At 35.3% G+C, this 14,229-nt stretch overlaps 1 protein-coding gene across 7 annotated transcripts in view; it reads left to right on the top strand.

Annotated features, from left to right (window-relative positions):
- KIDINS220 (kinase D interacting substrate 220) overlaps nt 1-14,229 on the top strand; it is a 183,598-nt gene that overhangs the window by 32,555 nt on the left and 136,814 nt on the right. For all 7 annotated transcript variants that reach the window (XM_069064799.1, XM_069064798.1, XM_069064796.1 and 4 more), the window contains exons 5-8: nt 2,439-2,537; nt 3,637-3,738; nt 8,610-8,708; nt 10,848-11,045. In XM_069064799.1, the coding sequence (XP_068920900.1) occupies nt 2,439-2,537; nt 3,637-3,738; nt 8,610-8,708; nt 10,848-11,045 (498 nt within the window). The remainder of the gene's footprint in view (nt 1-2,438; nt 2,538-3,636; nt 3,739-8,609; nt 8,709-10,847; nt 11,046-14,229) is intronic.

The raw sequence follows: 14,229 nt of genomic DNA, 5'->3' as shown, positions 1-14,229 counted from the left end.
TAAAAAAATGCCAAGACATTACTACATTTTCCCCAAAGAGCCCATTATTGAGCTTCCATATCTCCCATATAAAATGGGGTGGATGAACCTACTATTGCTAGTTGTAGCAGCAGGTATCAGTCAGGTGACTCATGGGATGAAGCTTCTGGCATCAACTTATCTGAGTTGACTGTTCCACTATTCTCTTAGTTAGTGAGGAACAGAATCAAGCATGACCCTCAACCAGGAGACCTGACTATTTATTTAAATGGCTTGATGGAAGAAGAATTTCAAAATGAGAGCACAGTAGCATTTAGCATCTGGTCTTGGCTGTAGAAATGATTATCACCTAAAATTCAGTTGAGTGGAGAGCAAATACCAGTTGTTCTTGTTCTGTGGCTGACTGACAATCTGTTGGCCCTGAAACAGTGGAGAGAAACTTGAAATAAATACTGAGACACTATTTTAGACAGTAGTTATTCAGCAAACCTGATTAGGGTAAAGCATATTTAGTTATCTTGATCACTATAACATAAAAAATTTTTTGAAAGAAGGATCCTTTACCCGATTCACAGACTAGTGATTCATTCACAGAGCCAAACTGGTCTGTGTCTTATTGAATGGAACTAGGAGATTTGGCTTTGTAGATAAGCAGTGTTATTTATGTGGGGCATCAAATGAAACACTCCTACATGTCCTCTGCCTCTGTTCTTCTCACCTGACTGGGTCTGTTATGTGATGGAGCAGTGCTTTTTTTAAACAGATTTAGTTAATACTCTTAAAGTGCCAGGAAAAACAAACAAATTGAGATTTGGGTAAATTTAACCCTTCTAGGACTGAGAGAGGCCTTAAGAAACTGGATTTCGTAATCTTGGACAATTTTCTGTATTCACACCATCATGGATGGCATCATACTCTTTGAAAAAAAGATATTCTGCCTTTCAGTCATCCAGAGCCAGCAAAATTAAGAAATATCAGATAGTTTGCCAGCCTCTGACCTAGGAAAGCTACAGGGTATACTCCAGCATATTGATAGGGCCTTAGGAGTATGAGATCTATATTATGTTCTCCAAATTAAAGATCAGTATGAGGTATGCTAGAATGATGAAGAAGCTGATGATATGGAACTCTTATCCGATGGAACAGGGATATATATACATAGAACATATATTAACCAGAGTTAGGCAGTATGCAGAATGAACTCTTGAGATGAATATAGTGAGAAGAGACTGCGTTTACTTATTAATTTATGCCCAATATTCTATCAATTTCCCTTGTGATCTATTTAGTGATTAATATTCATCTCTTTGGATTTTATGTTGCATTCTTACTGTTACAAAGTTTTTGATTGTAAAAATGTAGCATATGATTGAAATGCCTCTAGACCTGTTAATTTACAAATTAGTATTTTAAACCATAATAATTGACTTTTTGTTATTTTATAGACGAGGAAACTAGAGCTCTAGGAATTGAAATGATTTGATCAGGATCATAGAGTTAAGAAGTATTAAGTTATGATTTGAACTCAAGTCTCTTGAGATAAAATCTTGTGATTTTTTCATTATAGTCTGCCCTCTCTCCACAGTCTTAAATGTCAGTATTACTGGATAACAGGAGTCTTTACATCTATGACATCTAGTACCTAATAGACCCTTACTAAATAAATGTATAAATTTAATCTCTAGAGAGCAGGATATCTTTTTAGCTATGCAGGGTTTAAAGAGATTGTTCCAAAGTCATGATATATATAGCATTGTGTATTACAGCCTTCCCCTGTAAGGAAGAAAAGCTCCTAAAGCTATTGTGTCCTAGTAGCTGTGATGTCTTGTAACGTCTGTGGATTCAGGGTGAGTCATTGAATGTAATATGGCTTCCCAGGAAGGAATCTACAGTGCTACCAGTAGTGCATCTGTACGGGTGCAGAGTGCTTGCTGAGAGGGAACAAATCAATACAACAAAGCCTCTTTTCCAGTTGCAAGTTAAATGCTATAGAGGAGTGCTTATGGCAGCACTGTAAGGAGAGGCAGTGGGATGTAATGGAAACGGTGCTAGATTTTGAGTCAAGATACATGGGTCCAGATCACAGGTATACTCCTTATGATATCATGGGATTTCAGTTTCCTCATCTATAAAAAAGAAATGATTGAATTAGAGTACCAAAACTTGTATCTCAAAATCCCATTGTCTGTAAAACCCTAGTATGATTATAATCCTATTAGGAAACCTGGTTCCTGTTCCCTGTACTATTGTTGGTTTTGTGATGGGACGGCAGGAAAATAATTTCAATTCTTCATAGTGTTACATCTGCTCATTCCTCTTCTACCCTTTCTCACAATGATTTTGTTAGGATTAGTGCTAGCTAATATATGTAAGTGCTTTTGTTTCATAGGCTAAATGGCTTATGATAAATCTCTACTGGAAAAAATAGAGGTTTTTATAATGTTCTTTGTTTTCTTTAGGGAGGATGGACAGCTCTTATGTGGGCATGTTATAAAGGTCGTACAGAAGTAGTAGACTTGCTCCTTTCAAAAGGTGCCAATCCAAATGTCACTGGACTGGTAAGTTTTCTTTAATAATCATTCATAAAAGTAAATAGTTATATTTCTAGAGTTTATTTTTTCTATTACATAAAAATAAATGTTGATGAAATAGTTGTTCCATTTAAGAAAATTTCCTCACAGTTGCTGGATAGATAGAATACTAAAAATTATCGTGAGCAGTAAGAAAACTACTGAAAATTTATTTTTTCCAATTATTTACCCTTGATTATTTTTTAGCAGTTATTGTAAGGCACGTGTTATTTGTAAGAAATCATAAAAGTAAAATGCTGATATTTTAAATATTAAGTGATCTCACCAGTCATGGTAGCATATACTTATGATCCCTGGTACTAAGAATGCTGAGTCTAATAGATTGCTTGAATTTAGGAATTCTGAGCTGCAGTTGGGCTAAAACCTATTGTGTGTTCACACTAAATCTGGCACCAATATGATGATCCTCCTAGGAGCAGGTGACCACCAGACTGCCTTAGGTGGAACAAACCAGCCCAGGATAGAAACAAAGCAGGAAAGGCTTCTGTGCTGATGAGTTGTGGGATTGGACCCATGACTAGCCTAGGTGAGATAGGAAGACCCAGTCTGAAAAAAAAAAAAGTAATTTTTGGAGTTTAATTTTTAATTTCCTTTAATTATAATGAGAGGCAAATTCTGTCTTCTTAAGCATTTAGAAATATTCATAAATTCTATATGCCATGTCAGATTTCAGTGGAATTTAGTACTTCTGTGCTACGAATGTTTAGTTATTTGAAAGACTGATAAAGAAAGTTTTTATATTCTTATGTCTTATACCCGCTGAACAAGTTACTCAAATGAAATGTATTTGGTATGTAAAATTCTTCAAGGCTGATTGTGTCCTTTATTGATTTTATTAATAATTCAGACTATTTCTTAGTATAGAGAAGTGTGTTTGTAGGGGATATGCAATATATAGATTTAACTTTTGCTTTTTTGACATTTATTTTGAGCATTTTTGATAACTTCTTACTAATTATATAAATATTTGCTAAATATAAATGTAAGACCATTAATATACTAAATATATAACCATAAAAGATGACTCCTTATGTCTAAGATTTTCTTTATGTTTTCAATATTTCAGCAATACAATGTATATCCAATCATTTGGGCTGCTGGGCGAGGCCATGCAGATATTGTATATCTGTTACTGAAAAATGGAGCTAAAGTCAATTGTACTGATAAGGTAGGTTTATTTAAAGGTTTCTCCTGATCAGCTTAGAATTGATATTATCTGGGGCAGCTAGGTGGCTCTGAGAGTAAAGCCCCAGCCCTGGGAGTCAGGAGGACCCTGACCCGAGTTTGGTTCCAGCCTCAGACACTTAACACCCACACGCACACACAGCCACACCCACACGCACACACAGCTACTCCCACACACCCACCCCCCCCCCCCCACCCCCCCCCCACACTCTAGCCCTGTAACCTTGGCCAAGTTACTTAACCCCAATTGCCCCCCAAAAGGCCAAAAAAAAAAAAAAGAATTTATATTATCCCCGTCTTGGTATATCCAAGAACTGGGAGGATACCCTATGAAGGAACAGGCTTTGATGGAGGAACTTCGTTCCTAATGCTAATGAGCTACTGGTTGACAGCTCTGGTTGAGGGAGAAGTCACTTAAAAAAATAGAACATAATGCCACCTTACAGAGCATCGTGATTGTAAAAATGTGGTCTGCTGTAAAATATTACTTGCAAAAGATTGTTTTTTCAAAGTATTAAAAAGAGGCACATGTTGGTAGCTATTAATACTCTTTATTACCTTTAGATAATAATACTCTGAAATTTTTTTCAGGCTTTTAGTAAACTTTCTCTCTCAGACACCTAGATTATCAGTCCTCAATGCCCTCAAAACTGTCATCTCCAGCATGAACCTCTTTCATCTATATATACTTGTTCTAGTCAAAGTGTTCTATCTTTGTTTTTTTCAGCACTATTTCTGCTTCAAGGCAAAATGTGGTGTTTCTACTCTGCTTGAGAAAAGATATCATTGTATACTTTTCAAAAATTTCTTTTCCATTCATTATCTCTTTGTTAACTTTCCTTAGGTTCATTATTCTTTATAAGGTTCAGTTAATTTTAGGCCTTAATCTTCTAGGTACTACTGTTATAAGGGCTTCCTAGTTTTTTGTATTCAGTATGTACTCTCTTGACTTTTGAAGACTTCATTAGGTAGAGTGCTTCTCTGGTAGCCAAACCTGTATCTGTTTAGTTAATTCCCCCTTTTATTTTTCATTGGGCCCATTTGTAATTGTATTTTTAGAATCTTGTTCTTGTGAGCTTCTGATTCTTTTTGCTTAAGCATCCCTTTTAGAATGTTGGGCTGTGGGACTGATTATGCCTATCTTTTCTCTGAGCTTCTTGAACATATTTGAGCAACAGTAAGTGGACTAGTTGGGCTGTATGCAAAGTTTCTGTAAAAGAATATGGGAAAGTAAGATTGAAGAAGTAGCTGGTGATCAGGTTGTAGAAGATTTTGAATACTAGTTAAGGAATTTGAACTTTACTCTTTGGATGGTGGGGGATTAATGATGAAATATTTTTAGAAAATTAATCTGGTAGTTGGTCATATAGTGATTGGAAAGTGGTAGAAAAATGGAGGTTGAAGTTAACAGTTTAGGAAGCTGTTGTAATAGACCAGTTATGAGATGATGTGCTCAGGACTAGGAATATGAGATTTAGAGGCAGCAAGACTCATAGAGATAATTTAGTCCAGCCAATTCTACAGATGAAAAAGCTAAGACTCAAGGCAGGTAGAGGATTTCCTCAGGGTCCTATCAAGTCTGAAAAGAGGATAAGTTTCAGAGTCAGGTTTCCAGTGTTGCTTTTCTGACACCAGAGCCAGTGTCGTTATCCCCCACAGGTGGTGGCACAGTTATTCCACTAGAGTGGTGGCAGTAGAAACAAAAAGAAGGAAATCAGATTAGAATTGCATGGCCTCCTTGATTGATTGCATGAGAGAGTGAAGATTCAAGGATAATTCTGAGGTTTTGAGCTTGAGTGACTGAGAGAATTATGTCATTAAAAGTCCTAGGAGTCTGGGGTAAGAGCTCACTATTTGACAAAAAATTCTGGGAAAACTGAAAAATAGTATAGCAGCAACTGGGCATAGATCAACATCTTACACCATATACCATACCAAAATATAGTCTAAATGGATTCATGATTTAGATATAAAGGCTGATACTGCAAGCAGTTTGGGAGAACAGGAATAGTTTACTTGCCAGATTTATGGAGAAGGGAAGAATTTATGACCAAACAAGAGATAGAGGGCATTAAGAAATGCAAAATGCATAATTTTGATTACCTTGAATTGAAAAGTTTTGTACAAACAAAGCCAATATAACTAAGATTAGGAGGGAAGCAGAAAATTGGGAAAGAATTTTTACAATCAATGGCTCTGATAAAGGCCTCATTTCTAAAACATACAGAGAACTGAGTCAGATTCATAAGAATACAAATCATTTCTCAGTTGATAAATGGTCAAAAGATATGAACAGGCAGTTTTCAGAGGAAAAAAATAAAGATATCTATAAGCATATGAAAAAATGCTCTAAATCACTATTGATTAGAGAAATGCAAATCAAACAATTCTTAGGTACCACATCTCACCGGGGAGACTGGCTAACATGACAAAATAGGAAAATGAAATATGCTGGAGAAGATATGGGAAAATTGGAACACTAATGCATTGCTGGTGGAGTTGTGAACTGATCCAGCCATTCTGGCACAATTTGGAATTGTGCCCAAAGGGCTATAAAAATGTTCATACCCTTTGACCCATCAATACCACTTTTAAGGCTATATCCCAAAGAGATCATACAAGTGGGAGGAAGACTTGTATGTACAAAAATATTTATAGCAGCTCTTTTTGTGGTGACAAAGAATTAGAAATCAAGGGAATGCCCATCAGTGGGGAATGGCTAAACAAGTTGTGGTATATGAATGTAATGGAATACTATTGTGCTGTATAAGAAATGAGGAGCAGATGGGCTTCATAATACCCTGGAGAGATTTATATAAACTGATGCTGGGTGAGGAGAGCAGAACCAGGAGAAATTTGTACACTATTACAGACACATCGTATGTGTGATGACTGACTTTGATAAACTGGGCTGATCTCAGCAATGCAAGATTATAAGATAACTCCAGAGGACTCATGATGGAGAGGCTATCCAAATCCAGAGAAAGAATTATGGAGTCTGAATGTAGATGGAAGCAAACTACTTGTTTTTCTCTTTCTTTTGTTTCGTTCCTTCTTTCTCGTTGCTTATTCCATTGTTTATAATTCTTCTTTACAACTTGACTAATGTTTAATGTGAAGGTATATGCAGAACCTATATTGGATTGCATGCCACGATGGGGGGAGGGGGACAGAAAATTTGAAACTCAAAAACTTGTGGAACTGGATGTTGTAAACTAATAGGAAATAAATTTTAAAAATATATCTATATATAAAAGTCCTAGGAGACATCTGAAGGGGGTGCTGGTTTTGAGAAAAAGTTAATAAATTACACATTAGGCTTGAGGTGATGGTAGGATATTTTTATGGAGATATATAGTGGCCAGTCTAATTTACAGCATCAAAATGATTAAAGTTGGAGATATAGCTTTTGGAGTCACATAGAATTGATAGTTTGACCTATTAAGGGGCACCCTTGACTTGTCTTATTGAGTTGTCATATTTTCTAGAAATACAAGACACAGAGTATACAGGAGGCCCTGAACATGTCAAGGGCAAAGCCACCCCTGTCCTTCCTACCCCCTTGCCCTCAACTGACATAATTTGGTGTTTGTACCCCTATCTGGATTACTTGTATGTCCTTGAGAGTCAAACCAGCTACAGAGAGAGGCACCAGTCAGTCTGCTCCAGACTGAGAAGTTGTGCAGCTGGAACCCTTGTAGATAAGCTCTCCTATCCTTGTGGTTTAGCAGGGAAGGGAAAAGAATGGTGCTTTTACCATTGCCTTTTCAAGAGGGGACTAATCCTTTCCCCATCCCTACTACTCTCTTCCTCTTCCCATACCATTCCCTTTTAGGAGGGAGATTACTGTCTCTCCTCTTACATTTGTTGCAGTTTCATAATATGCAGGCTTCTGTTTGGATTGTGAACTCCTTGCACCTGGAATTCCATATACATGTTCATTTCTCTTGTAATAATCCAGTTGCAACACATGTCTTGTGGACTGGTGCTATTTTTTTTTCCTGGTTACCAGATCCATGTAATTTCTTTCTAATTGTGTGCTGTTAATACCCGTGACCTAGGGCAAGTCACTGAACCTCTTCTGGATCAATTTTCTCATTGTGAAATGAAGGGATTAGTTTAGGTGATCTAAGATCTCAAGCAGTTCTAAATCTTTGATTCTACAATTCTGTGAAGGGAAGCAAAGGTCACTGGAGAATGGTAGTAGTGTGAAGGGTAGGTTTTTTCTTTTAGGATGAGGAAACTTAAGCATATTTATATTCAGAAGAGAAAGAATCAGTACAACTAGGCAGATTAAAGGGGTAACAAAAAATGGTTTAGTTAATGGAGCAAGCCATAAAGGAATCAGGAGAGGATGAGGATCAAGAACATAGTAAAGTAGGAGTTAGCTTTAATAAGGAGGTCACTTTTATACTCTGAGACAGGAGGCAGAGGAAAAGAATTTAATTAAAAAATGGAAATATTGAGGTTTTGGTAAATGGATTTAGATGGAAGAATGAAGGATCTTGTACTACACAGCCCCGATCCTCCTAAAAGAGCAGGAGACAAGTTTTTCTGCTGAGAGTGAGGAAGACAGAGGTGGGGTTGGAGGCTTGAGGAATGTGAAAAAATTTGGAATTACAGTGGAGAAGAAGGGAGTTCATAAAGAATGAACAAAAGATTTACCAAATAATAATAAAGGCCTAATCAAAGCATGAATTTGTATGATTAAAGTGATGAAGTTCTAAGATTGACATAACTAGTATAGTTACATAAATCATTTCAAAGTATGATTTTAATCAAATTGAATGTGAATATTTTCTGACATATACTTAATAGATAATATATGTTAATTATTTAAAATTTTTCTTACAGTATGGAACAACACCCTTAGTTTGGGCTGCACGTAAGGGCCATTTGGAATGTGTTAAATACCTGCTGCATATGGGAGCAGACGTTGATCAAGAAGGAGCTGTAAGTTTGAGCGTGTGTGTGTGTGTGTGTGTGTGTGTGTGCGCATTAAAACTGGAAGAGCCATAAGATGTCATATTTTTATTTATCCAAGGAGAAAGATGATTAAATTTTAGGCAGTGAAAATAAATATCTCTGTGCATATATATGTGAAGTTGTTTTCCACATTTTGATAGAATTAATATGGAAAAAATTTTCTTTTAAAGTAGTCACATAGTAGATAATTTACATATTGTGTTTTAAATTTTTGCATTAAGGAATTTAATGTTAACATAAATATTTTTGTGGGCTAAAGTTAATTTTAGTAAATGGCAAAACTTACAATTTCTAAGTAAAGCAGAAAAACCATTTTTTTTTCAAATTCATAGTTTTAAAGATTATTTTGTATACTTTATTAAAAAGACTTTCTTAAACATTTTAAAATGAATCTTATTTTTGTATTTGGTAGCATATAGCTTATATTGCCTTTTGAGCAAACAGATTAAAACTGGCATGGAGTCAAAGTTGAAGCTTTATACATTGTTAAGCATATCAACATATCTTTTGATCATCCATTAGTGACAGATATTATGCTACATAATACTTTGAGATATTGAAGAAGAACCTAAGGTTATTTTCCCTTGAAGAGTTTTAATTGGGGCATATACTTCATGAACAGTATAAAACAGCACATGATGAAATGCTAAAAATGTGTTATGGGTAAGGTGTAGGTATAGTATTATAGGAATTTACAGGAGAGATTACCACTATTTTTTATTACTACAAGAGTATAATAAGGATAATTAACTGCCTGATTCTTTGATCCAGCGTTAGTTTCTTGAGGGCCAGCTTTATATCTACCCCTAATTAGGATAAAATTTTCTGAGAACTAGAACATGATTTTAGGTAATTGGCATTAACCACCAGTTTACATAAGCCTTTGTATACTTAATTCAGTAAACATTTATCAGATACTTAGTTTTTAAATGTTACTCTGTTGGTATCTGACAATACATAGTTGGATATGATAGACTTTGTTGGGTCAATAAATGGTTATTTTACATAACTATTGCTAATATTCTATAGTTATTAACTGCTGAAGTACAAGTCAGAAGACAGCATGATTTTTTAAACTGAAGAACATTATGGACATTATGGAATTTGTTGAATCAATTCATATTATATTAATTGGTTCTTGAGACTTAAGATCTGGATAATTAAATTAACAACTCAATTTTATGTACGGTACCAGTTTAGAAATTTCTTTCTACACAACTCTGAGAGGTAGAATCCAAAGAATCATAGGATTCAGACCTGAATTCAGATTTAACCTTGAGAGACCGAATGACTTTTCTTCAGGTCATGGTCCAGAGAGATCACAAATCCTCATATGGAAATTGTTTTAATTTGAGAGAGAGAAATTAAAAATCCCTAGAGAATGTATTATTACCTATTTTTTTAAAGAGTAAAATCTTAAGACAGAGTGAATTCCTTGTAGAAAGATAGGTGTTTGGGAATGACGGTCACTCTTTTAGAGTACAAAATAGTGTATTGTTAAGACCTGAAAGTCCCATTTCAGAAAAAGTCTTGAGAGTTGCTGAGACATATTGGCTAATAAGGTTTTTAAGCTAACATGAAAGATAAAATGTACTATATTTCTTGATACTGGCTTACTCCTGTTACCATATTGATATTCTTACTGTTTTTATAATATGTTTAAAAACATTATGGTAGTAATTTGAAATCAATAACTTATTTTTGATAAAAAATTTATTTAGAGCATATTATCACATCCTGATTTATGTATGTCAGACTTTGATTTCACAAAACAGGTAGTTTTGATTGTCGTTTAAAGCTTGATTATATTATAAGAGAGTAAGTTGCTTTTTATATATTAACTCTTTAAACACATGTGTATGAAGAGGTAATGAACCCAGTAATGAATCTTTAACAACTGAGCATTTTATTTCTTTATCATTAATAGATATATTACATTACCTATATCAGTGAGATAACAAAGCCATTGAAATATCATTAGTATTTCTTTGGTTTCATTTTGATACTAAAGGACTTTTATCAAGTATATCAGATTTGTGAGAATGACAGTCTTAGAAATATAAGTGGTCTTCAGTATGTACTGATCTTTTTTTTTTTTTGTTAAAGAATTCAATGACTGCACTTATTGTGGCAGTAAAGGGTGGCTACACGCAGACAGTAAAGGAAATTTTGAAAAGGAACCCAAATGTGAATTTAACAGATAAAGATGGAAATACAGCTTTGATGATTGCATCAAAGGAGGGACACATTGAAATTGTACAGGATTTACTTGATGCTGGAACATATGTGAATATTCCTGATAGGGTAAGTGATGGGTCATGAAAATTTCCTTCCAAAGAGGAATAGCTACATTAACTAATGAAATTGATTAGAAAATGTCTTATATTCTCATGCTACATATTCTTCAGATGCTGTGTATATATATATATATATATATATATATATATATTTTTTTTTTTTTTTTGCCATTAGTTAACAGATTTCTTTTAATTCACCTAGAATCTATTGTTTCTATTATGTGCTAAGCACTGTATTTGGTGATTGGTATATAAAGACAAAAAAAAGCCAGTCTCTTTGAGGAGCTCACATTCTACTGAGAGAAATAGCATGCATGCAGAAAGTGTGAAATTGTTTGCTTTTTTTGATCTAACATGATTTTTTCAGTATAGGGAACTCTTACGAAGAAATGCCCCCCCCCTTTTTTTTTAAAGTACAGATGAGGAAATTATGGTCTTATAGAGGGACCTGGGTGCACTGAGAGTTTGGGTGACTTTGCCCTGAATCAGAGTGGGTTTGTATATGTCTGAGGTGGATCTTCCTGACTTTAAAGTGAGCTGTCTACCACCATGATACCTCTCTTTAAATGTAGTGTTTATACATATTTTAAAATACACTTTGAAATCAACATCATTAAAAACTATTCAGCTTATGCCAACGTTTTGTGGTCTTGTTATTTGAAAGTCTTTGTGTAATATTAGCATATAATTACCCTTACTTTTCTTGCTTACTTTACATTACCATAGACATCAGCAATTTAATATTTATTGCTCTCAATCTAATAGTTTAGTTTAATTGTCCTAAGTAGGAATACTTAGTAATACATTAAAAGTGTATTTAAAAGACTAACCAGTAAGAGGTTAGAACAAAAGTAACATAAAAACAAAATGTCTCATTTTTTCAAATTTAATAAGTATTATTTTCCACTTCCAGGTCCCTGATGAAAATAGTTGCCTTCAATTCAACCATCAGCTTTATCAATACCTTGTGTTCCACACTTGTAGTTGCATATTTTTTTTTTTAGGGAGGGGAAATTTTGAGTTTTTGTTTTTAAAATGAGGTCTGTATGTCATCATGGAATGCCCAGGTAGGAGGGGGATGTTGCTAAAGGCTCCTGCCCACAGCAAGTACTCCTTTCTCCATTACCTTTGTTACCTTTGAACACTGAAGTAAGTAGAGACACCAAGTCTCCTGCCTTATCATTCTATGTGGGAGAATGGGCCTTCATTCTTGACCCCTCAGGATTTTGGAGGCTTCCTTACCCCTCTAAAATAACCTACTGCTGCTTGTGGTGGAAATATTATCTGTTCCACAGTGTCTCAAACCTCTGTAAATCACTGCATGCTACAGGACCTCATTTGTAGGCATTTTCAACCAAGAGCTTCCTTCCTTGTATGGAGGGACTACTTTCCCCTGTCCTACTTTACCAAACTCTAATGTAATAGTGTGTCACTTTTCTACTAACCATCTCATCCCCAGACTTCAGCTGTAGAATCATGGCCTCAGACACCAAACTAGCCAAAAGTCAAGTGCATATCATTGTTCTAGATATCTTCTGGGTGTGTGTCATCTCCCATGCCTTAAAAGGAAGCAAAGGAACTGTAGTAATTTTTGAGCTCAGATGGCCCTTGGGGACCCAGTCTTTAGGTATTTACTGACCCAGGCACTAGACCTGATATCTTTTCCTAATTTACTTCCTTTTTTTCTGGAATTGGAGAGAGAAGATGCCACCTTTTGACTCTAATGCCAACTTCTTTCAACCAAGGATCTTGATTTGTTACTTGCCCCACTCCACCTTATCCTCTCCAGTTTCCCTGATTTTAATGTCGCTAACTTCTGAGATGAAAACCCTCTTCTGATCACTCCTTGCTTTTTCATCTCCATCCACTCCAGTTTTTTTCCATCTTCAGTCTTTGCCCTCCTCTAACCTTCTCTTCCATTTTGTGTACCCTCTTTAATCCTGGTATCATCCTTTAAAAACTTTCCTTCATCCTAGATTTCTTACTTTCACATTCTTCCTAATTTCTGGCATTGATGGAAATTTGGGTATCTCTGGGAAAAAATATACCTTTGTCTTTCCACTACAGTATGGAACATTCCTTCTTAAACCCCTGCCACACTGGACCAGGAGAAAGAGCAGATACACTTTATGCTCATTGCTGCTTCCAGGCCATGCATTTGCACTGTCATTCAGCAACTTTTCTTATTTTTAAGGTTCACTTCCTTTACATTTGTCAGCTTCCAGATCTTTCTCTTTTCTCAAGGAGTTTCTCAGATACTAGTCTGGTTTATAATTTTCTTCTCTACTCTAAACCTTACCCTCTTTCTTAGGTATTTCAGGATGTACATTATTCATGTTACCTTGAACACCATTCTTATGACTTAGATTATCTCTCTACTTCAACCACCCACAGCAATAGTCAGTCACATTTTAGGTTATACCATAATCTTAGGTTTCATGTATCATCTTGGATTTGAATTTCTTTTCTCTGAACACAATTTATTTTTCTGTTGCCTCCTCACCTTCACTTCTCTTAAACATTCTTACCACACCATCTAAGCCCTCTGCCCTTTCCTCTTCTCCTAGTACATTGCCCTTGATCTGGCCTAACTTTCTTCTTTTCATAGTCTGGATTTTATTGTTGATTATTTCAGTTGACATTATTGCATACCCCAGAATCCCATTCATTTGCCTTTGCTACTCAGAACTCTACCCTGGGCTATCCTTACCATTCTCTTTTCTTTGCTTCTCCTAGCAGTCTAGTAAAACCTACAGATCCCTTTATTTAAATGCTTGAAATAAAATAAATAGGATTACAAAGGAAACTTATTTTATTGAAATAAAGTTATCAAAATATTTTTAAAAGCTCAGGTTCATGGACCCTGGATTAAGAACTCCTGTACTATGATGTTATTGAACATTGCTGGAAAAAGTCATGTAACTCTACTAAGTCCATTATGAAGTTTTATTACCTTATCTCAGATGGGCCTTTATTACTTCATTGCAATCTTAATTTTTTTCCTGCTTGACTCGTTGTCACACACCCCGCAGTGGTTGTGATAAACTTTCTCTTTTTTCCTCAGTCCCCCCATACTTCTCCTACTTTCTCCTTTAAAATAAAGGACCTCTTATATTGAGAAAAAAGTCCAAATGGACATAATCTCTCTCTTTTCTCCTCTTGCAAACCTTAAAACACCTCTACATCATTCC

The sequence above is a fragment of the Petaurus breviceps genome, unplaced genomic scaffold, assembly GCF_028583685.1.
Source record: "Petaurus breviceps papuanus isolate PSGF00001 unplaced genomic scaffold, PetGlider_PUasm1.0 90644, whole genome shotgun sequence".
NCBI lineage: Eukaryota > Metazoa > Chordata > Mammalia > Diprotodontia > Petauridae > Petaurus > Petaurus breviceps.
This window is presented reverse-complemented; position numbering and strand designations above follow the sequence as displayed.